Here is a 16,664-nt window from a genome sequence, read left to right on the forward strand (position 1 = left end):
TATCAATCTGCCATTTCTCTGCTCAATTTACTAGCTGTTCAATATTAGACAGGGGCCTTAGACTACCCTCCTCAGTGTCAACAACACCACCAGTTTTCATATCATCATCGATCTTACAAATTACACATTCTACATTCACATCTGGAGTCGATGGATGGAAGGCTGGTTTGCATGATGGATGGGCTAGTTCACAACTGACATTTCTTGTGGCCTAAGGAGCAGGAGTTGCTTTACCAAGCTGTGATGCATCCAGGTAGGCTGCTTTCCATGGTACATTGATATAAATTGGTAAGAGTCATTACAGACATACTGAATTTCCTTAGCCTTCTGAGGGAGTACAGACATTGTTGTGCTTTCTTGACTGTCACGTTGACGTGGATGCGCTAGGTCAGATTGTTGGTGATCATCACTCTCACAAATTTGACTCTTTCCATCTCCACCTCAGCATCATCGATGCAGATAAGGGTATGCCCTCCACTCTGCTTCCTAAAGTCAATTATCAACTCCTTCATTTTATTGACGTTGTTGGAGAGATTGTTGCCTTTACACAATGCTACCAAGCACTCAATCTCTTGCCTATATTTTGTCTGAGATCTGACCTATAATACAGGCAGCATTGTAAATGGAATTGGAGTGGAATTTGACCACACAGTTGTGAATGTATAAGAAGTACAGTAGGGGGCTGAGTATGAAGCCTTGCGGGGCACCAGCGTTGAGGATTATTGTGTCATCTACTATTACTAATTGCAGTCTATGTGTAAGGAAATCGAGGATCAGAGGGTGGAGCCGAGGCCGAGGTTTCAGAGTTTGGAAATGAGTTTGTTTGGAGTCATGTGTTGAAGGTGGAGCTGTAGTCAATAAGTAGGAGCCTGATATAGTTATCTTGTTATCCAGATGTTCCAGGGATGAGTGTAAGGCCAGGGAGATGAAGGGCTGTTATGGACCTGTTGCGATGGTAAGCAAATTGCAAAGGATTAAGATAATCTGGTAGGCTGGAGTTGATGTAAGCTATGACTAGGTTCTCAAAGAACTCCATAATTATGGAGGTCAGAGACACTGGGCAGTAGTCACTGATGCATACTGCATGATTTTTCTTTGGCATCGGCTTGATGGTGATCTTCTTGAAGCAGATGGTGACTTCAGATCGTGGCAGATGTTAAAGATATCAGTGAATACTCTGTTAAAAATCACAGAACACCGGGTTATAGTCCAACAGGTTTAATTGGAAGCACACTAGCTTTCGGAGCTACGCTCCTCATCAAGGATCATGGAGATCATGGATACAGTGCATCCAAGGCTGCTCGGACAAGTGACATTGTTTCACTGACCTTCTGTTCAAAGTGATTGTAGAATGTATTGAACTCACTGGGTTGGGTTGTATTGTTGCCCACGATTCTGTTCGACTTTGCTTTGGTTGCTCATTTTGTCATGTAAGTTTTGCCACAAAAAAATGGATACCTGTATGGTTAGTCTGGGTCTCAAGCTTAATTTGGTTTTGCCTCTTAACGCCTCTGATGGCCTTGTGAAGGTGAAGTCATTAACTGGGGATTTGCTAGTGCATCTATAAATAAGAACTTACTAAAACGTTTTGAAACTTTAAAAGATATATGCTTGTAATGTGTATGCCAGGCTTCATTGAGTCTAACAGGGTGGGAGAGAATGATTACCCAAAGGGCAATATTGGAAATGAAGGAAAATCAAAATCTTCATGACAACTGCAGATCCTGCCAGAAAGCAAGAATGAATTGTTGGGGTATGACTGCCCTCTGATCTTCTTGAAGTCTAAACCAGTGGAAGAATGAAGCTGCTTTGTGGATCTGTTAGAACCTACCAAAGCAAATTATGCACTGGCCTTAATGTTATCACATTGTACAAGAAATAAAATCAGAATTGAAGTATTTTCCGAGATGAACGCCTGTCTGTTAGATAGGAATGGAGGTTGTGACCTCTCGCTGGAACTCGGATGAAGTTTACAAGAATCAGAGATCATATCCCCAAAATTAGCCAATAACAAATGCAAATACTTTAATTTTGACAGCAACCAATTGTTTCGTGTGAATATGTGAAGTCTGAGAGAGCAGAACACCTTATTTATTACAATAAATCTAATTCAGATGCCCAAAATATGATTGGCAGCATGATTTAAATTTAACCAGATTTCTGATAGCTCAGGACACCTAACACTGAGATGGAAATAAAAGTTGCCAGCTCCGGTAAGTTAGTGCTTTTAATAACATTTCAGTTGGCTAGAGGGAGCACGAATACTGGCCTTTCAAAACATCAATTCTCTTTTTGCATCTGTGGTTTGGATTGGAGGTTCTTTCCATTCCCTGATCTCTCCCATGCATTACCAGGCTCTCTTCAATGCCAATTCTCCTTTTTGATTTTTCATTGGGGTTTTCTGACCTGTTAAGACTCAAAATCTATCTAGCTGCATGACAGAATGAAAATAAAAGGATGCTCCAGTGTTAAATTTACAGAACCTCTTCACACACCCCCTGTAATCCTTACCTCCCAGAAAGCTTGGAGTTTCTGATGTGTAAATGTTGCAATCAAGGGATCACTCAGGAGGTACAAACCCCTGAATGTGATCATAAATTAGCAAGTCTAAAAACTTTTTATGAATGTAAACACTGGTATTTATACTACATTGTGTAAGCAATATGTATCTGGAAATCATTTCCATCCCATGCTACAGATATTCTGTCAAAAAATGACAAATAATTGACTGAAGCTTCAGTATGATTTCATTAGAGTACAAGGGCCAGTGTTCGAATCACAGCTTTTCACAAATTATATAAATGGTTTGGATGTAGGGGCTAATTGTAATATTTTCAAATTTACTGGTGACATCATATTTGATGGGAACTTAAGTTTAGATTAGATTAGATTACAGTGTGGAAACAGGCCCTTCGGCCCAACAAGTCCACACTGATCCGCCGAAGCGCAACCCACCCATTCCCCTACATTTACCCCTTTACCTAACACTACGGGCAATTCAGCATGGCCAATTCACCTGACCTGCACATCTTTTGGACTGTGGGAGGAAACCGGAGCACCCGGAGGAAACCCACGCAGACACGGGAAGAATGTGCAAACTCCACACAGTCAGTCGCCTGAGGTGGGAATTGAATCCGGGTCTCCAGCGCTGTGAGGCAGCAGTGCTAACCACTGTGCCACCGTGTTTAGAGAATGCAAGGCAACTTCAACAGGACTTGAAAAGCAAAGTGAATGGGCTACAACATAGATGGCGGAACATAATATAAATAAGAGTGAAATTATTCACTATAGTATATAAACCAGAAAGAGTGAATACTTATTAAACAGCAAGATGTTGGGAAGTGCAGGTGTCCAAAGGATGTGGGTGTCCTTGATCACTAGTCTTTGAAATAAAAAATAGGAAGCTAGGTAAAGGTGTTGATCAAGGATGGAATTTGTGCAATAGTTGGAATGTCCTTGATTCATGAGATCAAAATGTAGAGTGAGCTTGGATGGAGAAGTGGATAGTAGGGGAAAGAAGACACTAGTGGGATTGGCCTAAAGGCTTCTGAACTGTAACCACAATGTGGGACAAAGTGTACAAGAATAAATAATGGGTGCATGTGGTAAAGGAATGGGAATAATCCTGGGTGATTTTAATTGCATATAAACTGAAAACAAGCAGATTGTAGGATGAAAGTTCAAAGAATCACAGAAAAGTCACCAGACTTAAAACATTAACACTGCTTTTCCACACAAATGCTGCCAGACTTGCTGAGCTTCTCCAGCAATTTCTGTTTTTTCTTGGAACAGTAAATTTTGCAATAAATCAGACAGCAGATTACACAATAGAATCATAAAGTACAGAAGAGGCCCTTTGTTCTGTCAAGTCTCTACCTCCAAAAATATCTACATTAGTCCCACTTTCCTGCACGAGGCCCATAGCCTTGAACGTTATGACACTTCAAGTTTTAAAGGTCTGAGGTTTCCTGCCTCAATTACCCTCCACAGCAGTACATTTTGGACTCCCACCACCCTCTGCGTGAAAGAGCTTTTCCTCAAATCGCATCTAAAACCCCTGCCTTTCATTTTAAACTTATACCCTCCAACTAAAAACTGACCTTTCGACTAAGGGGAACAGATATTTATTCATCCTGTCCATGCCCCTCATAATTGTATGTACCTTTATCAGGAACCCTCTCGACCTTGTCTGCCAAAGAAAACAACCCGATCTTATCCAGCCTCTCTCCATTGCTGAAATCCCTGGCAACATTCTGGTGAATCGTCTTTACGGCCTCTCCAGTGCAATCACATCGTCCTAAAGTGTGGTGACCAGAAATGCACACAGTCTTCCAGGTCTGACTCAACGAAAGTTCTGCACAGAACCGACATGACCTCCCTGCCCATCTAATCTATGCCGAGAGTGTGGTGCTGGAAAAGCAAAGTGGGTCAGGCAGCAGCCGAGGAGCAGAAGAATCAATGTTTTGGACAAGAGCCCAGAATTCCTGCTGAAGGGCTCTTGCCCAAAACATCGATTCTCCAGCTCCTCGGATGCTGCCGGACCTGCTGTGTTTTTCCAGCACCACACTCTCGAATCTGATCTCCAGCATCTGCAGTCCTCACTTTCTCCATATAATCTATGCCTTGAGTGATAAAGGCAAATGTCCCATATGCCTTTTTAACTACCTTATTAACCTGCCCTTCCACCTTCAAGGATTGTGGACAAGTACTGCAAGATCGCTCTGTTCCTCTGAGCTTCCTGGTGTCTTACGATTCTTCTAGTACTCCCTTACCTTGTTCCTTCTTTTAAAGTGCATCACCTCATGCTTATCAGGGTTAAATTCCATTTGCCACTGACCTCCCCATTTGACCAATCCATTTATATCCTCTTGCAACCTAGCAGCTTCCTCCTCACTACCAAACATCCGGCTAACCTTTGTGTCATTCACAAATTTACTTATCATCCAAACCTCAACCAGACATTCTCATTTACATCATTACATCACAAACAACAAGGGACCTAGCACTAATCCACTGCACACTGAGTTCCAGTCACAAAAGCAGCCTCTACAAGCATGCTCTGTCTCCTATCAGTAGGCCAATTTTGGATCCAAGTTGTCAAGTTACCCTGGATACTGTTTCTCATGTGGTACTTTGTTGAAGGCCTTGTTGAAATCAATATAAACTATATCAACGGCTCTACTAATTTTTCACAATATTAAGAATAACTACATTCACATTGTAAAGAAAATTTTGAAAGGGAGGATCATGATTGATAACTAAAGAACTTAGAGTCTATGTCTCTACCTTAAGGAAGGCATCAAATGTCAGGGAAAAAAAAACAGGTAACTGCACAAAGATGAGTGGCAGGTCAAAACACAAATATAGCAGAGAAGTACTAAAGGTAAATCATAAAAAATAAATTAGACAATGAGAGGAAACTAGCTAGGAAAAGCAGATAACACAAATTTTATTTAAAAAGCAAGTGAAGTGTTGGTCATCTATAGACGGAGAATGGGTGTTAATAATAAATAAAAAGGAACGGATGCATGAAATTAACAAATATTTTGTTCTGTTTTCACAACAGAGGATTCAAAAAATATTCCAATAATAGCTATAAATCAGGGGGAAGACCATAATGAAATTACAATTATGAGGGATGAAATAGCAAGCAAACTGAAATTGCTATGGATAGCAAGTTTCTGAGTATGTTGTGGTTCTGTTCGCCGAGCTGGAAGTTTTTGTTGCAAACATTTCGTCTCCTGGCTAGACGACATCATCAGTGCTTGGGAGCCTCCTGCAAAGCGCTTCTTTGATGTTTCCTCCGGTGTTTATAGTGGTCTGTCCCTGCCACTTCCGGTTGTCAGTTTCAGCTGTCCGCTGTAGTGGTTGGTATATTGGGTCCAGGTCGATGTGTTTGTTGATGGAGTTTGTGGATGAGTACCATGCCTCTAGGAATTCCCTGGCTGTTCTCTGTCTGGCTTGCCCTATGATAGTAGTGTTGTCCCAGTCGAATTCATGTTGCTTGTTGTCTGCGTGTGTGGCTACTAAGGATAGCTGGTCGTGTCGTTTCGTGGCTAGTTGATGATCATGTATGCGGATTGTTAGCTATCTTCCTGTTTGTCCTATATAGTGTTTTGTGCAGTCCTTGCATGGTATTTTGTACACTACATTAGTTTTGCTCATATTGGGTATCGGGTCCTTCGTTCTGGTGAGTTGTTATCTGAGCGTGGCTGTTGGTTTGTGTGCCGTTATGAGTCCTAGGGGTCGCAGTAGTCTGGCTGTCAGTTCTGAGATGCTCTTGATGTATGGTAGTGTGGCTAGTCCTTTTGGTTGTGGTATGTCCTCGTTCCGTGGTCTTTCTCTTAGGCATCTGTTGATGAAGTTGCGCGGGTATCCGTTTTTGGCGAATACCTTGTATAGGTGTTCCTCTTCTTCTTTTTGCAGTTCTGGTGTACTGCAGTGTGTTGTGGCCCTTTTGAATAGTGTCCTGATGCAGCTTTGTTTATGTGTGTTGGGGTGGTTACTTTCATAGTTTAGGACTTGGTCTGTGTGTGTGGCTTTCCTGATATCTGTGTTGAGTTGGTTGCTAGAAATGGAGATGCAGAGATCCAGGAAGGAGAGGGGGGGTAACTGAGATGATCCAGGTGAACTTGAGGTCAGGGTGGAAGGTGTACATGAGGTTGATGAACTGTTCAACTGTAGCACCGATACAGTCATCAATATAGTGGAGGAAAAGGTAGGCAAAAGATGGACTGTTTCACATACCTGAAGATGAGGCAGGCATAGTTGGGGCCTCGTGGCCTGAAGGCAGTGAGAGGATTCAAAGGAGAAGTTGTTGAGGGTGAGGACCAGTTCAGCCAATCGAATGAGGAAGAAATGGAGGGCTTGGAGGCCTTTGTTATGGCGGATATGAACAGGTACTGGATGCCCGCGGTGAAGATGAAATTGGCAGGAGGCTGGAAGAACACAGCAAGCCATGCAGCATCAGGAGGTGGAGAGGTCAACGTTTCGGCAGTAACCCTTCTTCAGGACTGGGGGTGGGTGTAGGGGGAGCTGCAGGGAAAGGGGTTGGTGGGGCAGGGTGGTGAAGTGGGGTTAGGTGAAGACAGGTAGAGGGTTGGTCAATGGGAGGAATGATTTTGGTTGGTGACAGGGTGGAGGGGAGGGGGATGGGCTGGGAAGAGAGTCGGGGAAAGGGAAGAGAGGTTATTTGAAGCTGGAGAACTCAATGTTGAGCCCTCCAGCCTGTAGGCTGCCCAGGCGGGAGATGAGGTGTTGTTCCTCCAATTTGCAGTGCGTTTGTTGTGGCAGTGGTGGAGGCCAAGGATGGTCATGTCAGAAAGGGAGTGGTAGGGGGAATTGAAATGAGCAGTGACTGGGAGATTTGGTCAATCCCTGCAGGCCTGGCTGCGATGCTTGGTGAACTGTTCCCTAAGTTTATGTTTGGTCCCCCCGATGTAGAGAAGACCACACTGGGAGCACCTGTTGCAGTAAACTAGGTTGGAAGAGGTGAACATTTGTCTCACCTGGAAGAACTGTTTGGGGCCCTGGATGAAAGTGAGGAGGGTGATATACCAGCAGGTTTTGCACTTTTTCCGGTTGCAGGGAGAGTATCTGGGGGTTCTGGGGGAGTTGGTGGGGAGAGTGGTACAAATCAAGGACTGTTGAAGGGAACAGTCCTTGCAGAAGGCATAGAGGGTTGGGGAGTGGAAGATGTTCTTGGTGGTGAGGTCCAATTGGAATTGGCAGAAGTGTTTGAGGATGATGTGTTGGATGTGGAGACTGGTGGGGTGGTAGGTGAGGACAAGGTGGACTCTGTCTTTGTTGCATTGGCGGGGGTTTAGAGCAGTGGAACAGGGAATGGAGGTGGTATGGCGGAGGGCTGTCTGGATGACAGAGGGAGGAAAAGCATGTTGTTTGAAATAGGTGGATCATGGCCGAGCGGTCTTAGCCGCTGGATTAAGGTTCTCGTCTCCACAAAGTCATGGGTTCTACTCCCTTGCTGCCTTATAGGTGGCTCAGTGGTTAGCACTGCTGCCTCACAGCACCAGGGTCCCAGTTTCGATTCCAGCCTCGGGTGACTGTCTGTGTGGAGTTTGCACATTCTCCCCGTGTCTGCTTGGGTTTCCTCTGGGTGCTCCGGTTTCCTCCCACGGTCACAAAGATGTGCAGGTGAATTGGCCATGCTAATGTTAGGTCAATTAGTCAGAGGGAAATGTAGGTTCACCTGCCTCTCTTTCAACCTAGTTTACTGCATAAGGTGCTCCCAATGTGGTCTTCTCTACATCAGGGAGACCGAATGTAAACCTAGGGTGTGGCCCACCAAGCATCACAGCCGGGTTCGCAGGGGCTAACCGGACCCACCCCAGTCACCGCCCATTTCAATTCCCCCAATCACTTCCTTTCCGACATGATCATCCTTGGCCTCCTCCACTGCCCAGCAAACCACACCAAAAATTGGAGGAACAACACCTCATTGTGTTACGGAACTGGAGCTGGAGCTGGATGAACTTCGGATCATTCAGGAGGTAGAGGGGCTTATTGAGAGAAGTTATAGGGAGGTAGTTACTCCACAGCCACATGAAGAAGGTAGACGGATTACCATTGGGAGTAGAAAAGGGATGTCCTATGGTGGTTCCTCTCAACAAGTATACTGTTGAGGGGGGCTACTTACCAGGGGTAAGCCATGGGGCACAGGTCTCTGGCACAGAGTCTGTCCCTGTTGCTCAGAAGGGAAGGGGCAAGAGGAGCAGAGTTTTAGACATTGGGGACTCCATAGTTAGAGGGACAGATAGGAGGTTTTATGGGAACGAGAGACACTCATGATTGGTGTGCTGCCTCCCAGGGTGCCAGGGTTCATGATGACTCTTACTGTGTTTTCAGGATCCTCGAGGGGGAAGGGAGCATAGGCACTAACGACATAGGTAGGAAGAAAGGTGGGGATCTAAGGCAGAAATTCAGGGAGCTAGGGTGGAAGCTGAGAGCTAGAACAAACAGAGTTGATATCTCTGGTTTGTTGCCTGAGCCACGTGCTAGTGAAGCAAGGAACAGGGAGAGAGCAGAGCTGAACACGTGGCTGCAGGGATGGTGCAGGAGGTAGGGTTTTGGATTAGATTAGATTACCTACAGTGTGGAAACAGGACCTTCGGCCCAACCAGTCCACATCGACCCTCCAAAGAGTAACCCAACCAAAACCCATTTCCCTCTAACTAATGCACCTAACATTATGGGCAATTTAACATGGCCAATTCACCTGACTCACACATCTTTGGACTATGGGAGGAAACCGGAGCATCCGGAGGAAACCCATGCAGAAATGGGGAGAATGTGAAAACTCCACACAGACAGTTGCCCCAGGCTGGAATTGAATCTGGGATCCTGGTGCTGTGAGGCAGCAGTGCTAACCACTGAGCCACCATGCCACCCCAATAGATTAGATTCCCTACAGTGTGGAAACAGGCCCTTTGGTCCAACCAGTCCACACCAACCCTCCAAAGAGTAACCCACCCAGACCCATTTCCCTCTGACTAATGCACCTAACACTACGGGCAATTTAGCATGGCCAATTCACCTGACCTGCACATCTTTGGACTGTGGGAGGAAACCAGAGCACCTGGAGGAAACTCACGCAGACACGGGGAGAATGTGCAAACTCCACACAGACAGTCGCCCGAGGCTGGAATTGAACCTGGGAATCTGGTGCTGTGAGGCAGCAGTGCTAACCACTGAGACACCGTGTTACCCCAATTCTTGGATAAATGGAGCTCTTTCTGGGAAAGGTAGGACCTCCACAAACAGGATGGTCTTCACCTGAATCAGAGGGGTACCAATATCCTGGGGGGGTAATTTGCTAATGCTCTTCGGGGGTGGAGGTGTGTGTTTAAACTAATGCAGCAGGTGGATGGGAACCTGAATTGTAGTTCCAGTGTACAGGAGGTTGTGGGTAGTGATAGGTTTACAAGGTTGCAATAGGATACAGCAATCAGGATGTTGGTTTGAAACATCTGTACTTCAATGCCAGGAGCATCCAGAATAAGATGAACTTGCAGCATGGACTGATACCTGGGATTTCGATGTTGTAGCCATTTCACAGACAAGGCTAGAGGAGGGACAGGAATGGTTGTTGCGGATTCCGTGATTTAGATGTTTCAGTAAGAACAGAGAAGATGGTAAAAAGATGATAAAATCTTGTCGAACGCCTTACTGAAGTCCATATAGGTCACCTCTACCGCTCTGCCCTCATTGTTAATCAAGGATAGTATTACAGTAGCTGAGATAACGTTTGAGGACTCATCCACTGAAGTAGTTTGGGCTGAGGTTAGAAACAGGAAAGGGAGGTCACCCTGTTGGGAGTTTTCTATAGACCTCCAAATTGTTCCAGGGATGTCGAGGAAAGGATAGCAAAGATGATTCTCGATAGGAGCAAGAGTAACAGGATAGTTGTTGTGGGGGACTTTAACTTCCCCAATAGTGACTGGGAATACTATAGTTCAAATAGTTTAGATGGGTTAGTTTTGTTCAATGTGTGCAGGAGGGTTTCCTGACACAGTATATAGTCAGGCCAACAAAGGGAGATGCCATATTGGATTTGGTACTGGGAAATGAACCAGTCAGGTGTTAGATTTGGAGGTAGGTGAGCACTTTGGCGATAGTAATCATAATTTGGTTATGTTTACAATAGCAATGGGCAGGGATGAATATATACCACAGGGAAAGAGGTATAACTGGGGGAAAGGCAGTTCTGGTACGATTAGGCAAGTGTTAGGATGCATAGGATGGGGAAGGAAATTGCAGGGGATGGACACAATTGAAATGTGGAGCTTATTCAAAGAACAGTTACTGCGGGTCCTTGATAAGTATATACCTATTAGGCAGAGAGGTAGTTGTCAAGAGAGTCATAGAGTCATAGAGATGTACCGCATGGAAACAGACCCTTCAGTTCAACCCATCCATGCTGACCAGATATACCAACCCAATCTAGTCCCACCTGCCAGCACCCGGCCCATATCCCTCCAAACCCTTCCTATTCAAACACCCATCCAAATGCCTTTTATATGTTGCAATTGTACCAGCGTCTACACTTCCATACACGTACTCCACTTCTGTGTAAAAAAGTTGTCCCTCAGGTCTCTTTGATATTTTTCCCCTGGACTCCCCGATCTCAGGGAAAAGACTTTGTCTATTTATCCTATCCATAGAACATAGAACATAGAACATAGAAGAATACAGCGCAGTACAGGCCCTTGGGCCCTCGATGTTGCGCCGATCCAAGCCCACCTAAACTACACTAACCCACTATCCTCCATATACCTATCCAATGCCCTCTTAAATGCCCATAAAGAGGGAGAGTCCACCACTGTTACTGGCAGGGCATTCCATGAACTAACGACTCGCTGAGTGAAGAACCTACCCCTAACATCAGTCCTATATCTACCCCCCCTTAATTTAAAGCTATGCCCCCTTGTAATACCCGACTCAATACTGTCGACCCTATCTAACCCCCTAATCATCATCCATGCCCCTCATAATTTTGTAAACCTCTATAAGGTCACCACTCAGCCTCCGACGCTCCAGGGAAAAAAGTCCCAGCCTGTTCAGCCTCTCCTTATAACTCAAATCCTCCAACCCTGGCAGGATTTGATAGGAACAAGACCAGAATTGCAAGCAATATTCCAACAGTGGCCTAACCAATGTCCTAGCTGCAACACGACCTCCCAACTCTTGTACTCAATACTCTGACCAATAAAAGAAAGCATACCAAATGCCTTCTTCACTATCCTATCTACCTGCAATTCCAATTTCAAGGAGCTATGAACCGGCACTCCAAGGTCTCTTTGCTCAGCAACACTCCCTAAGACCTTACCATTAAGTGTATAAATGCTGCAAAGATTTGCTTTCCCAAAATGCAGCAACACGCATTTATCTCAATTAAACTCCATCTGCCACTTCTCGGCTCATTGGCCCATCTGGTCAAGATCCTGTTGTAATCTGAGGTAACCTTCTTCGCAGTCCACTACAACTCCAATTCTGGTGTCATCTGCTAACTTACTAACTGTATCTCTTATGCTCGCATCCAAATCATTTATGTAAATGACAAAAAGTAGAGGACCCAACACCAAACCTTGTGGCATTCCATTGGTCACAGGCCTTCAGTCTGAAAAACAACCCTCCACCACCACCCTCTGTCTTCTACCTTTGAGCCAGTTCTGTATCCAAATGGATAGTTCTCCCTGTATTCTGTGAGATCTAACCTTGCTAACCAGTCTCCCATGGGGAACCTTGTCGAACGCCTTACTGAAGTCCATATAGATCACATCTACCGCTCTGCCCTCATCAATCCTCTTTGTTACTTCTTCAAAAAAACATGGTTTACTAAAGAAGCTGAAGTTCTTGTCAAGAGGAAGAGGATGTAAGGATGAGGCATGAAGGCTTGAGTTATAAGTTAGCCAGAAAAGATCTAAAGGGAGGGCTAAGAAGAGTCAGGAGGGAAATGAGAGGTTGTTAGCGGATAGGATCAAGGAAAACCCTAAGGCCTTCAATAGGTATAACTGGAATAAAAGAATGACTAGAGTAAGATTAGGACCAATCAAAGATAGGAGTGGAAAGTTGTGTGTGGAATCTGAGGACATTGGGGAAGCGCTTAATGAATACTTCTTGTCAGTATTTCGTCAGTAGTGAGAACATGGAGATACAGGCTAAAGATTAGATGGGGCTGAGGTTGATAAAGAGGAGGGTTTAGCAATTTTGGAAGATCTGAAAATAGATAAGACCCCGGGGCCAGATGGGATTTACCCTTGGATCCTCTGGGAAGCCAGGGAGGAGACTGCAGAGCCTTTAGTTTCGATCTTTATGTCATCATTGTCGACAGGAGTAATTCCAGAAGACTGGATGATAGCAAATGTTCCCTTGTTTGAGAAACGGGGTCAGGACAACCCTAGTAATTATAGGCCAGTAAGATTTACTTAGGTTGTGGGTAAGGTGTTGGCAAAGGTTATAAGAGATAGGATTTATAATAATCTGGAAAGGAATAACTTGATTAGGGATAGTCAACACGGTTTTATAAAGAGTAGGTCATGCCTCACAAACCTTATTGAGTTCTTCGAGAAAGTGTCAGAACAGGTGGATGAAAGTAAGGCGGTGTATATGGGCTACAGTAAGGCGTTTGATAAGGTTCCACATGGTAGGCTATTGCACAAAATAAGGAGTTACGAGATTGAAAGTGATTGAGCGGTTTGGATCAGAAATTGGCTAGCTGACAGAAGACATATGGGAAATGTTCATCCTGGAGTTCAGTTACAGTGGTGTGGCACAAGGATCTGTTTTGGGGCCACTGTTGTTTGTCATTCTTATAAATGATCTGGATGTGGGCATAGAAGGATGGGTTAGTAAATTTGTGGATGACACTAAGGTAGGCAGAGTTATAGATAATGCCGAAGGATGTTGTGGGTGCACATAGATAAGATGCAGAGCTGAACTGAGAAGTGGCAAATGGAGTTTAATGCAGAAAAGTGTGAGGTAGTTCACTTCGGACAAGTAACAGGAATGTAGAGTACTCAGGTAATGGTAAAATTCTTGGCAGTGAAGATGAACAGAGAGATCTCAGTGTTCAGGTGCATAAATCCTGGAAAATTGGCACCCAGGTTGATAGGGTCGTTAAGAAGGCGTTTGAGTGTGTTGGCATGCGTTGGTGTTTGAGTTTCAGAGCCATGAGGTCATGCTTCAGCTCTACAAGACACTGGTAAGGCCGCACTTGGAGTATTGCGTGCAGTTCTGTCACCGCATTATAGGAACGATGTGGAAGCTTTGGAAAAGATTCACAGGAGATTTACTAAGATGTTGCCTGTTATGGAAGAAAAGTCTTACGAAGAAAGGCTGAGGGAACTGAGGCTGTTTTTGTTGGAGACAAGAAGGTTGAGAGGTGACTTAATTGAGACGTATAACATAATCAGAAAGTTAGATAGGGTGGACAGTGAGAGCCTTTTTCTTTGGATGGTGAAGGCTAACTCGAGGGGACATAGCTTTAAATTGAGGGGTGATAGATTTAGGACAGATATTGGGGTAGTTTCTTTACTCAGACAGTAGTAGGGGCATGCCTGCAACAGCAGTAGACCTACTGACGTTATGAGCACTTAAATGGGCATTGGACATTCATATGGATAATAATGCAATTGTGTCGGTAAGATGGACATCACATTATTTTCACAGGTCGGTGCAACATCGAGGGCTGAAGGGTCTGTACTGCGCTGTAACTTTCTATTTCTATCTCTCGCCTGGGCAGCCTACAGCGAGTTCTCCAATTTCAAATAACCTCCTTTCAAAGCCCCGACTCCCTTCCGAGCCCCTCCCCATCTCTTCCAATGCTCCCTGCCACCAACCGGATTCATTCCTCCCATTGACCAATCAGGTCGTACCCTTTACTTGCCTTCACCTATCCCCATTTCACCACCCTTTCCTCCCCACTCCCTTTCTCTGCAGGTCCCCATACACCCACTTCCAGTCCTGAAGAAGGGTTACACCCGAAATGTTGACTTCGCCATCTCCTGATGCTGCCTCACTTTGTGTGTTCTTCCGGGCTTCTGCCTGTCTTTGGATTCCAGCATCTGAAGTTTTTTTGTCCCTAACCATTTTTGTCTCTAACCATGGTGAAGATGAGGCATTGGAGATCAGGGGTTCTCCTGCTCCTCGGATGCTGCCTGACCTGCTGTGCTTTTCCAGCACCAGATCTTTTGACTCTGATCTCCAGCATCTGCAGTCCGCACTTTCATGAAATTTGCTGATGACACCACCATAGTGAATTGGATCTCAAACAACGAGGCAAAGTTTTGGAAAGAAATAGAGAGCTTAGTGGCATGGGAAAAGTCAAAACGAAGGAGCTGGTCATCGACTTCAGGAAGTGGAGTGGAGGACAAGCGCCTGTCTGGATCAATGGTGCTGAGGTAGGGAAAGTTGACAGCTTCAAGTTCGAAGGAGTAAATATCACCAACAATCTAACCTAGTCCATCCACATTGACATGCAGTCAAGAAAGCATAACAATGCCTCTACTTCCTTAGGAGGCTAAGAAAATTCGGCATGTCCACAATGAGTCTTACCAATTTTTTAATAGATGTACTATAGAAAGCAAGAAATTACAGAGAGTTGAGAATGCAGGCAAGTCTGTTAGGAAAACATCCCTTATGTCTTGATGCTTGTTTCTTCTTCTTGCTTGTGCCTTGAGAAAGCAGCCATGATTATACTCTCTTCCACCAGGCAGATGATACAAATGTTAGATTCAAGGTTAGCTTCTTCCCACCTTTATCAGACTTAAGAACGGACTTCTTATATTTTAGAGTTGATTTTCTCTCCACCTGTAACACTATTCTCTCCAGCTGTAACACTATTTTCTGCATTCCGTTCCATTACCCTGATTATTTATATAAGGTATGATTTAGTTGGACAGCATGCAAAACAATACTTTCATTGTATCTCAATATCCATGACAATAATAAATGAAATCGAATATGGAAAGTGTGTGAACAAATGTTATTGAGATGATCCGCCATGTCATAGAATGGCATGAACAAAAACAGAAGCTGCTGGAAAAGCTCAGCATCTGTGAAGAGGAGTCAGAGTTAATGTTTTGAAGCCGGCGACCCTTCCTCATAGGACATCAAGATAATAAACTATCAGCAAAGCTCACTGCAACGACAGTACTTACTGAATCTTCCCAGATAATGAAGGGCTTGGCTGATGAAAGGGAATCCCTTGGATCTGCAAACTACTTGGCCTGCTCTGTACTGCTCCAGAGTATGCTTGCTGAACCTGCAGGCCAATGAAATAATTCAGAATCCAACAACAAAATAAATTTATGTAATACCTTTACTGTCAAAAGACTTCCATGATGATCCAGAATGTCAATCAGACAAAAGAAAATACACCAAATTGTTGAGACTGGAAGGATGTTAGCCAGGTGGATCTCACAGAATGAGTTCCCTGATTGGGGCTCTTAATCTGGTCCAATCATGGAGTCCTGGCTGACAGATATAAACAGGAGGGTCAGAGGTTCTGCTCACAACAGGAGCTGACTCTGTGCTAACTGGGTTAGTGTTATGTAGCATGCACGTGTAAATAAAGGTGACTTGGTGACGGGGTACTGGTCTTTGTGGAGTTATTTCAGTGGTGACAAGAGTGGGATATAGCCCTGAAAAGATTCACTCGTAACAGTTGTCTTTGAGTTAGAGGTAAGCATTTCTGGCATCGTGCTGCTATTCGTGAAGCTTGACTCATTCAATGCTGTACTCGAAGACTGGGCTCAGTATGCGCAAAGAATGCATTATTTTCTTTGGGCAAATGACATTGGGCAGATGTAAAGCAATGAGTAATTCTCCTGCCAGTGGGTAGACCCAGAGCTTTTTTGGTTGTTAGAAGCCTAACTTTCCTGGAGGCATCAGATACTAAAACGTTTCAAGAGTTGATGGATTTAGCAAAAGAATATTTGCTAAATCCCCCACTAATTCTAAGACACTATCGGTTTTACTCAACAGTTCAAGAACTGGGGAGCCCATATCAGTATTTTTGACAAGGTTAAGATGAATGCCCACTTGGATATGTGGGATTAATGATCTGATCATGCAAAATCATCTACTAACTGAAGCCCAACTGAAATTCAAACAAGCAAGAGAATTGGCTTTGTTGTCGGAAAATA

At 44.4% G+C, this 16,664-nt stretch overlaps 1 protein-coding gene across 2 annotated transcripts in view; it reads right to left on the reverse strand.

The window, feature by feature from the left end:
* LOC122541738 (primary cilium assembly protein FAM149B1-like) overlaps positions 1–16,664 on the reverse strand; it is a 204,747-nt gene that overhangs the window by 83,635 nt on the left and 104,448 nt on the right. For both annotated transcript variants that reach the window (XM_043678630.2, XM_043678629.2), the window contains one exon: positions 15,678–15,781. In XM_043678630.2, coding sequence (XP_043534565.1) covers positions 15,678–15,781 — 104 coding nt within the window. The remainder of the gene's footprint in view (positions 1–15,677; positions 15,782–16,664) is intronic.

The sequence above is a fragment of the Chiloscyllium plagiosum genome, unplaced genomic scaffold (genome assembly GCF_037043375.1).
Source record: "Chiloscyllium plagiosum isolate Xiang-an unplaced genomic scaffold, Cpla_swu_hap1 HiC_scaffold_43, whole genome shotgun sequence".
NCBI classification, from domain to species: Eukaryota; Metazoa; Chordata; class Chondrichthyes; order Orectolobiformes; family Hemiscylliidae; genus Chiloscyllium; species Chiloscyllium plagiosum.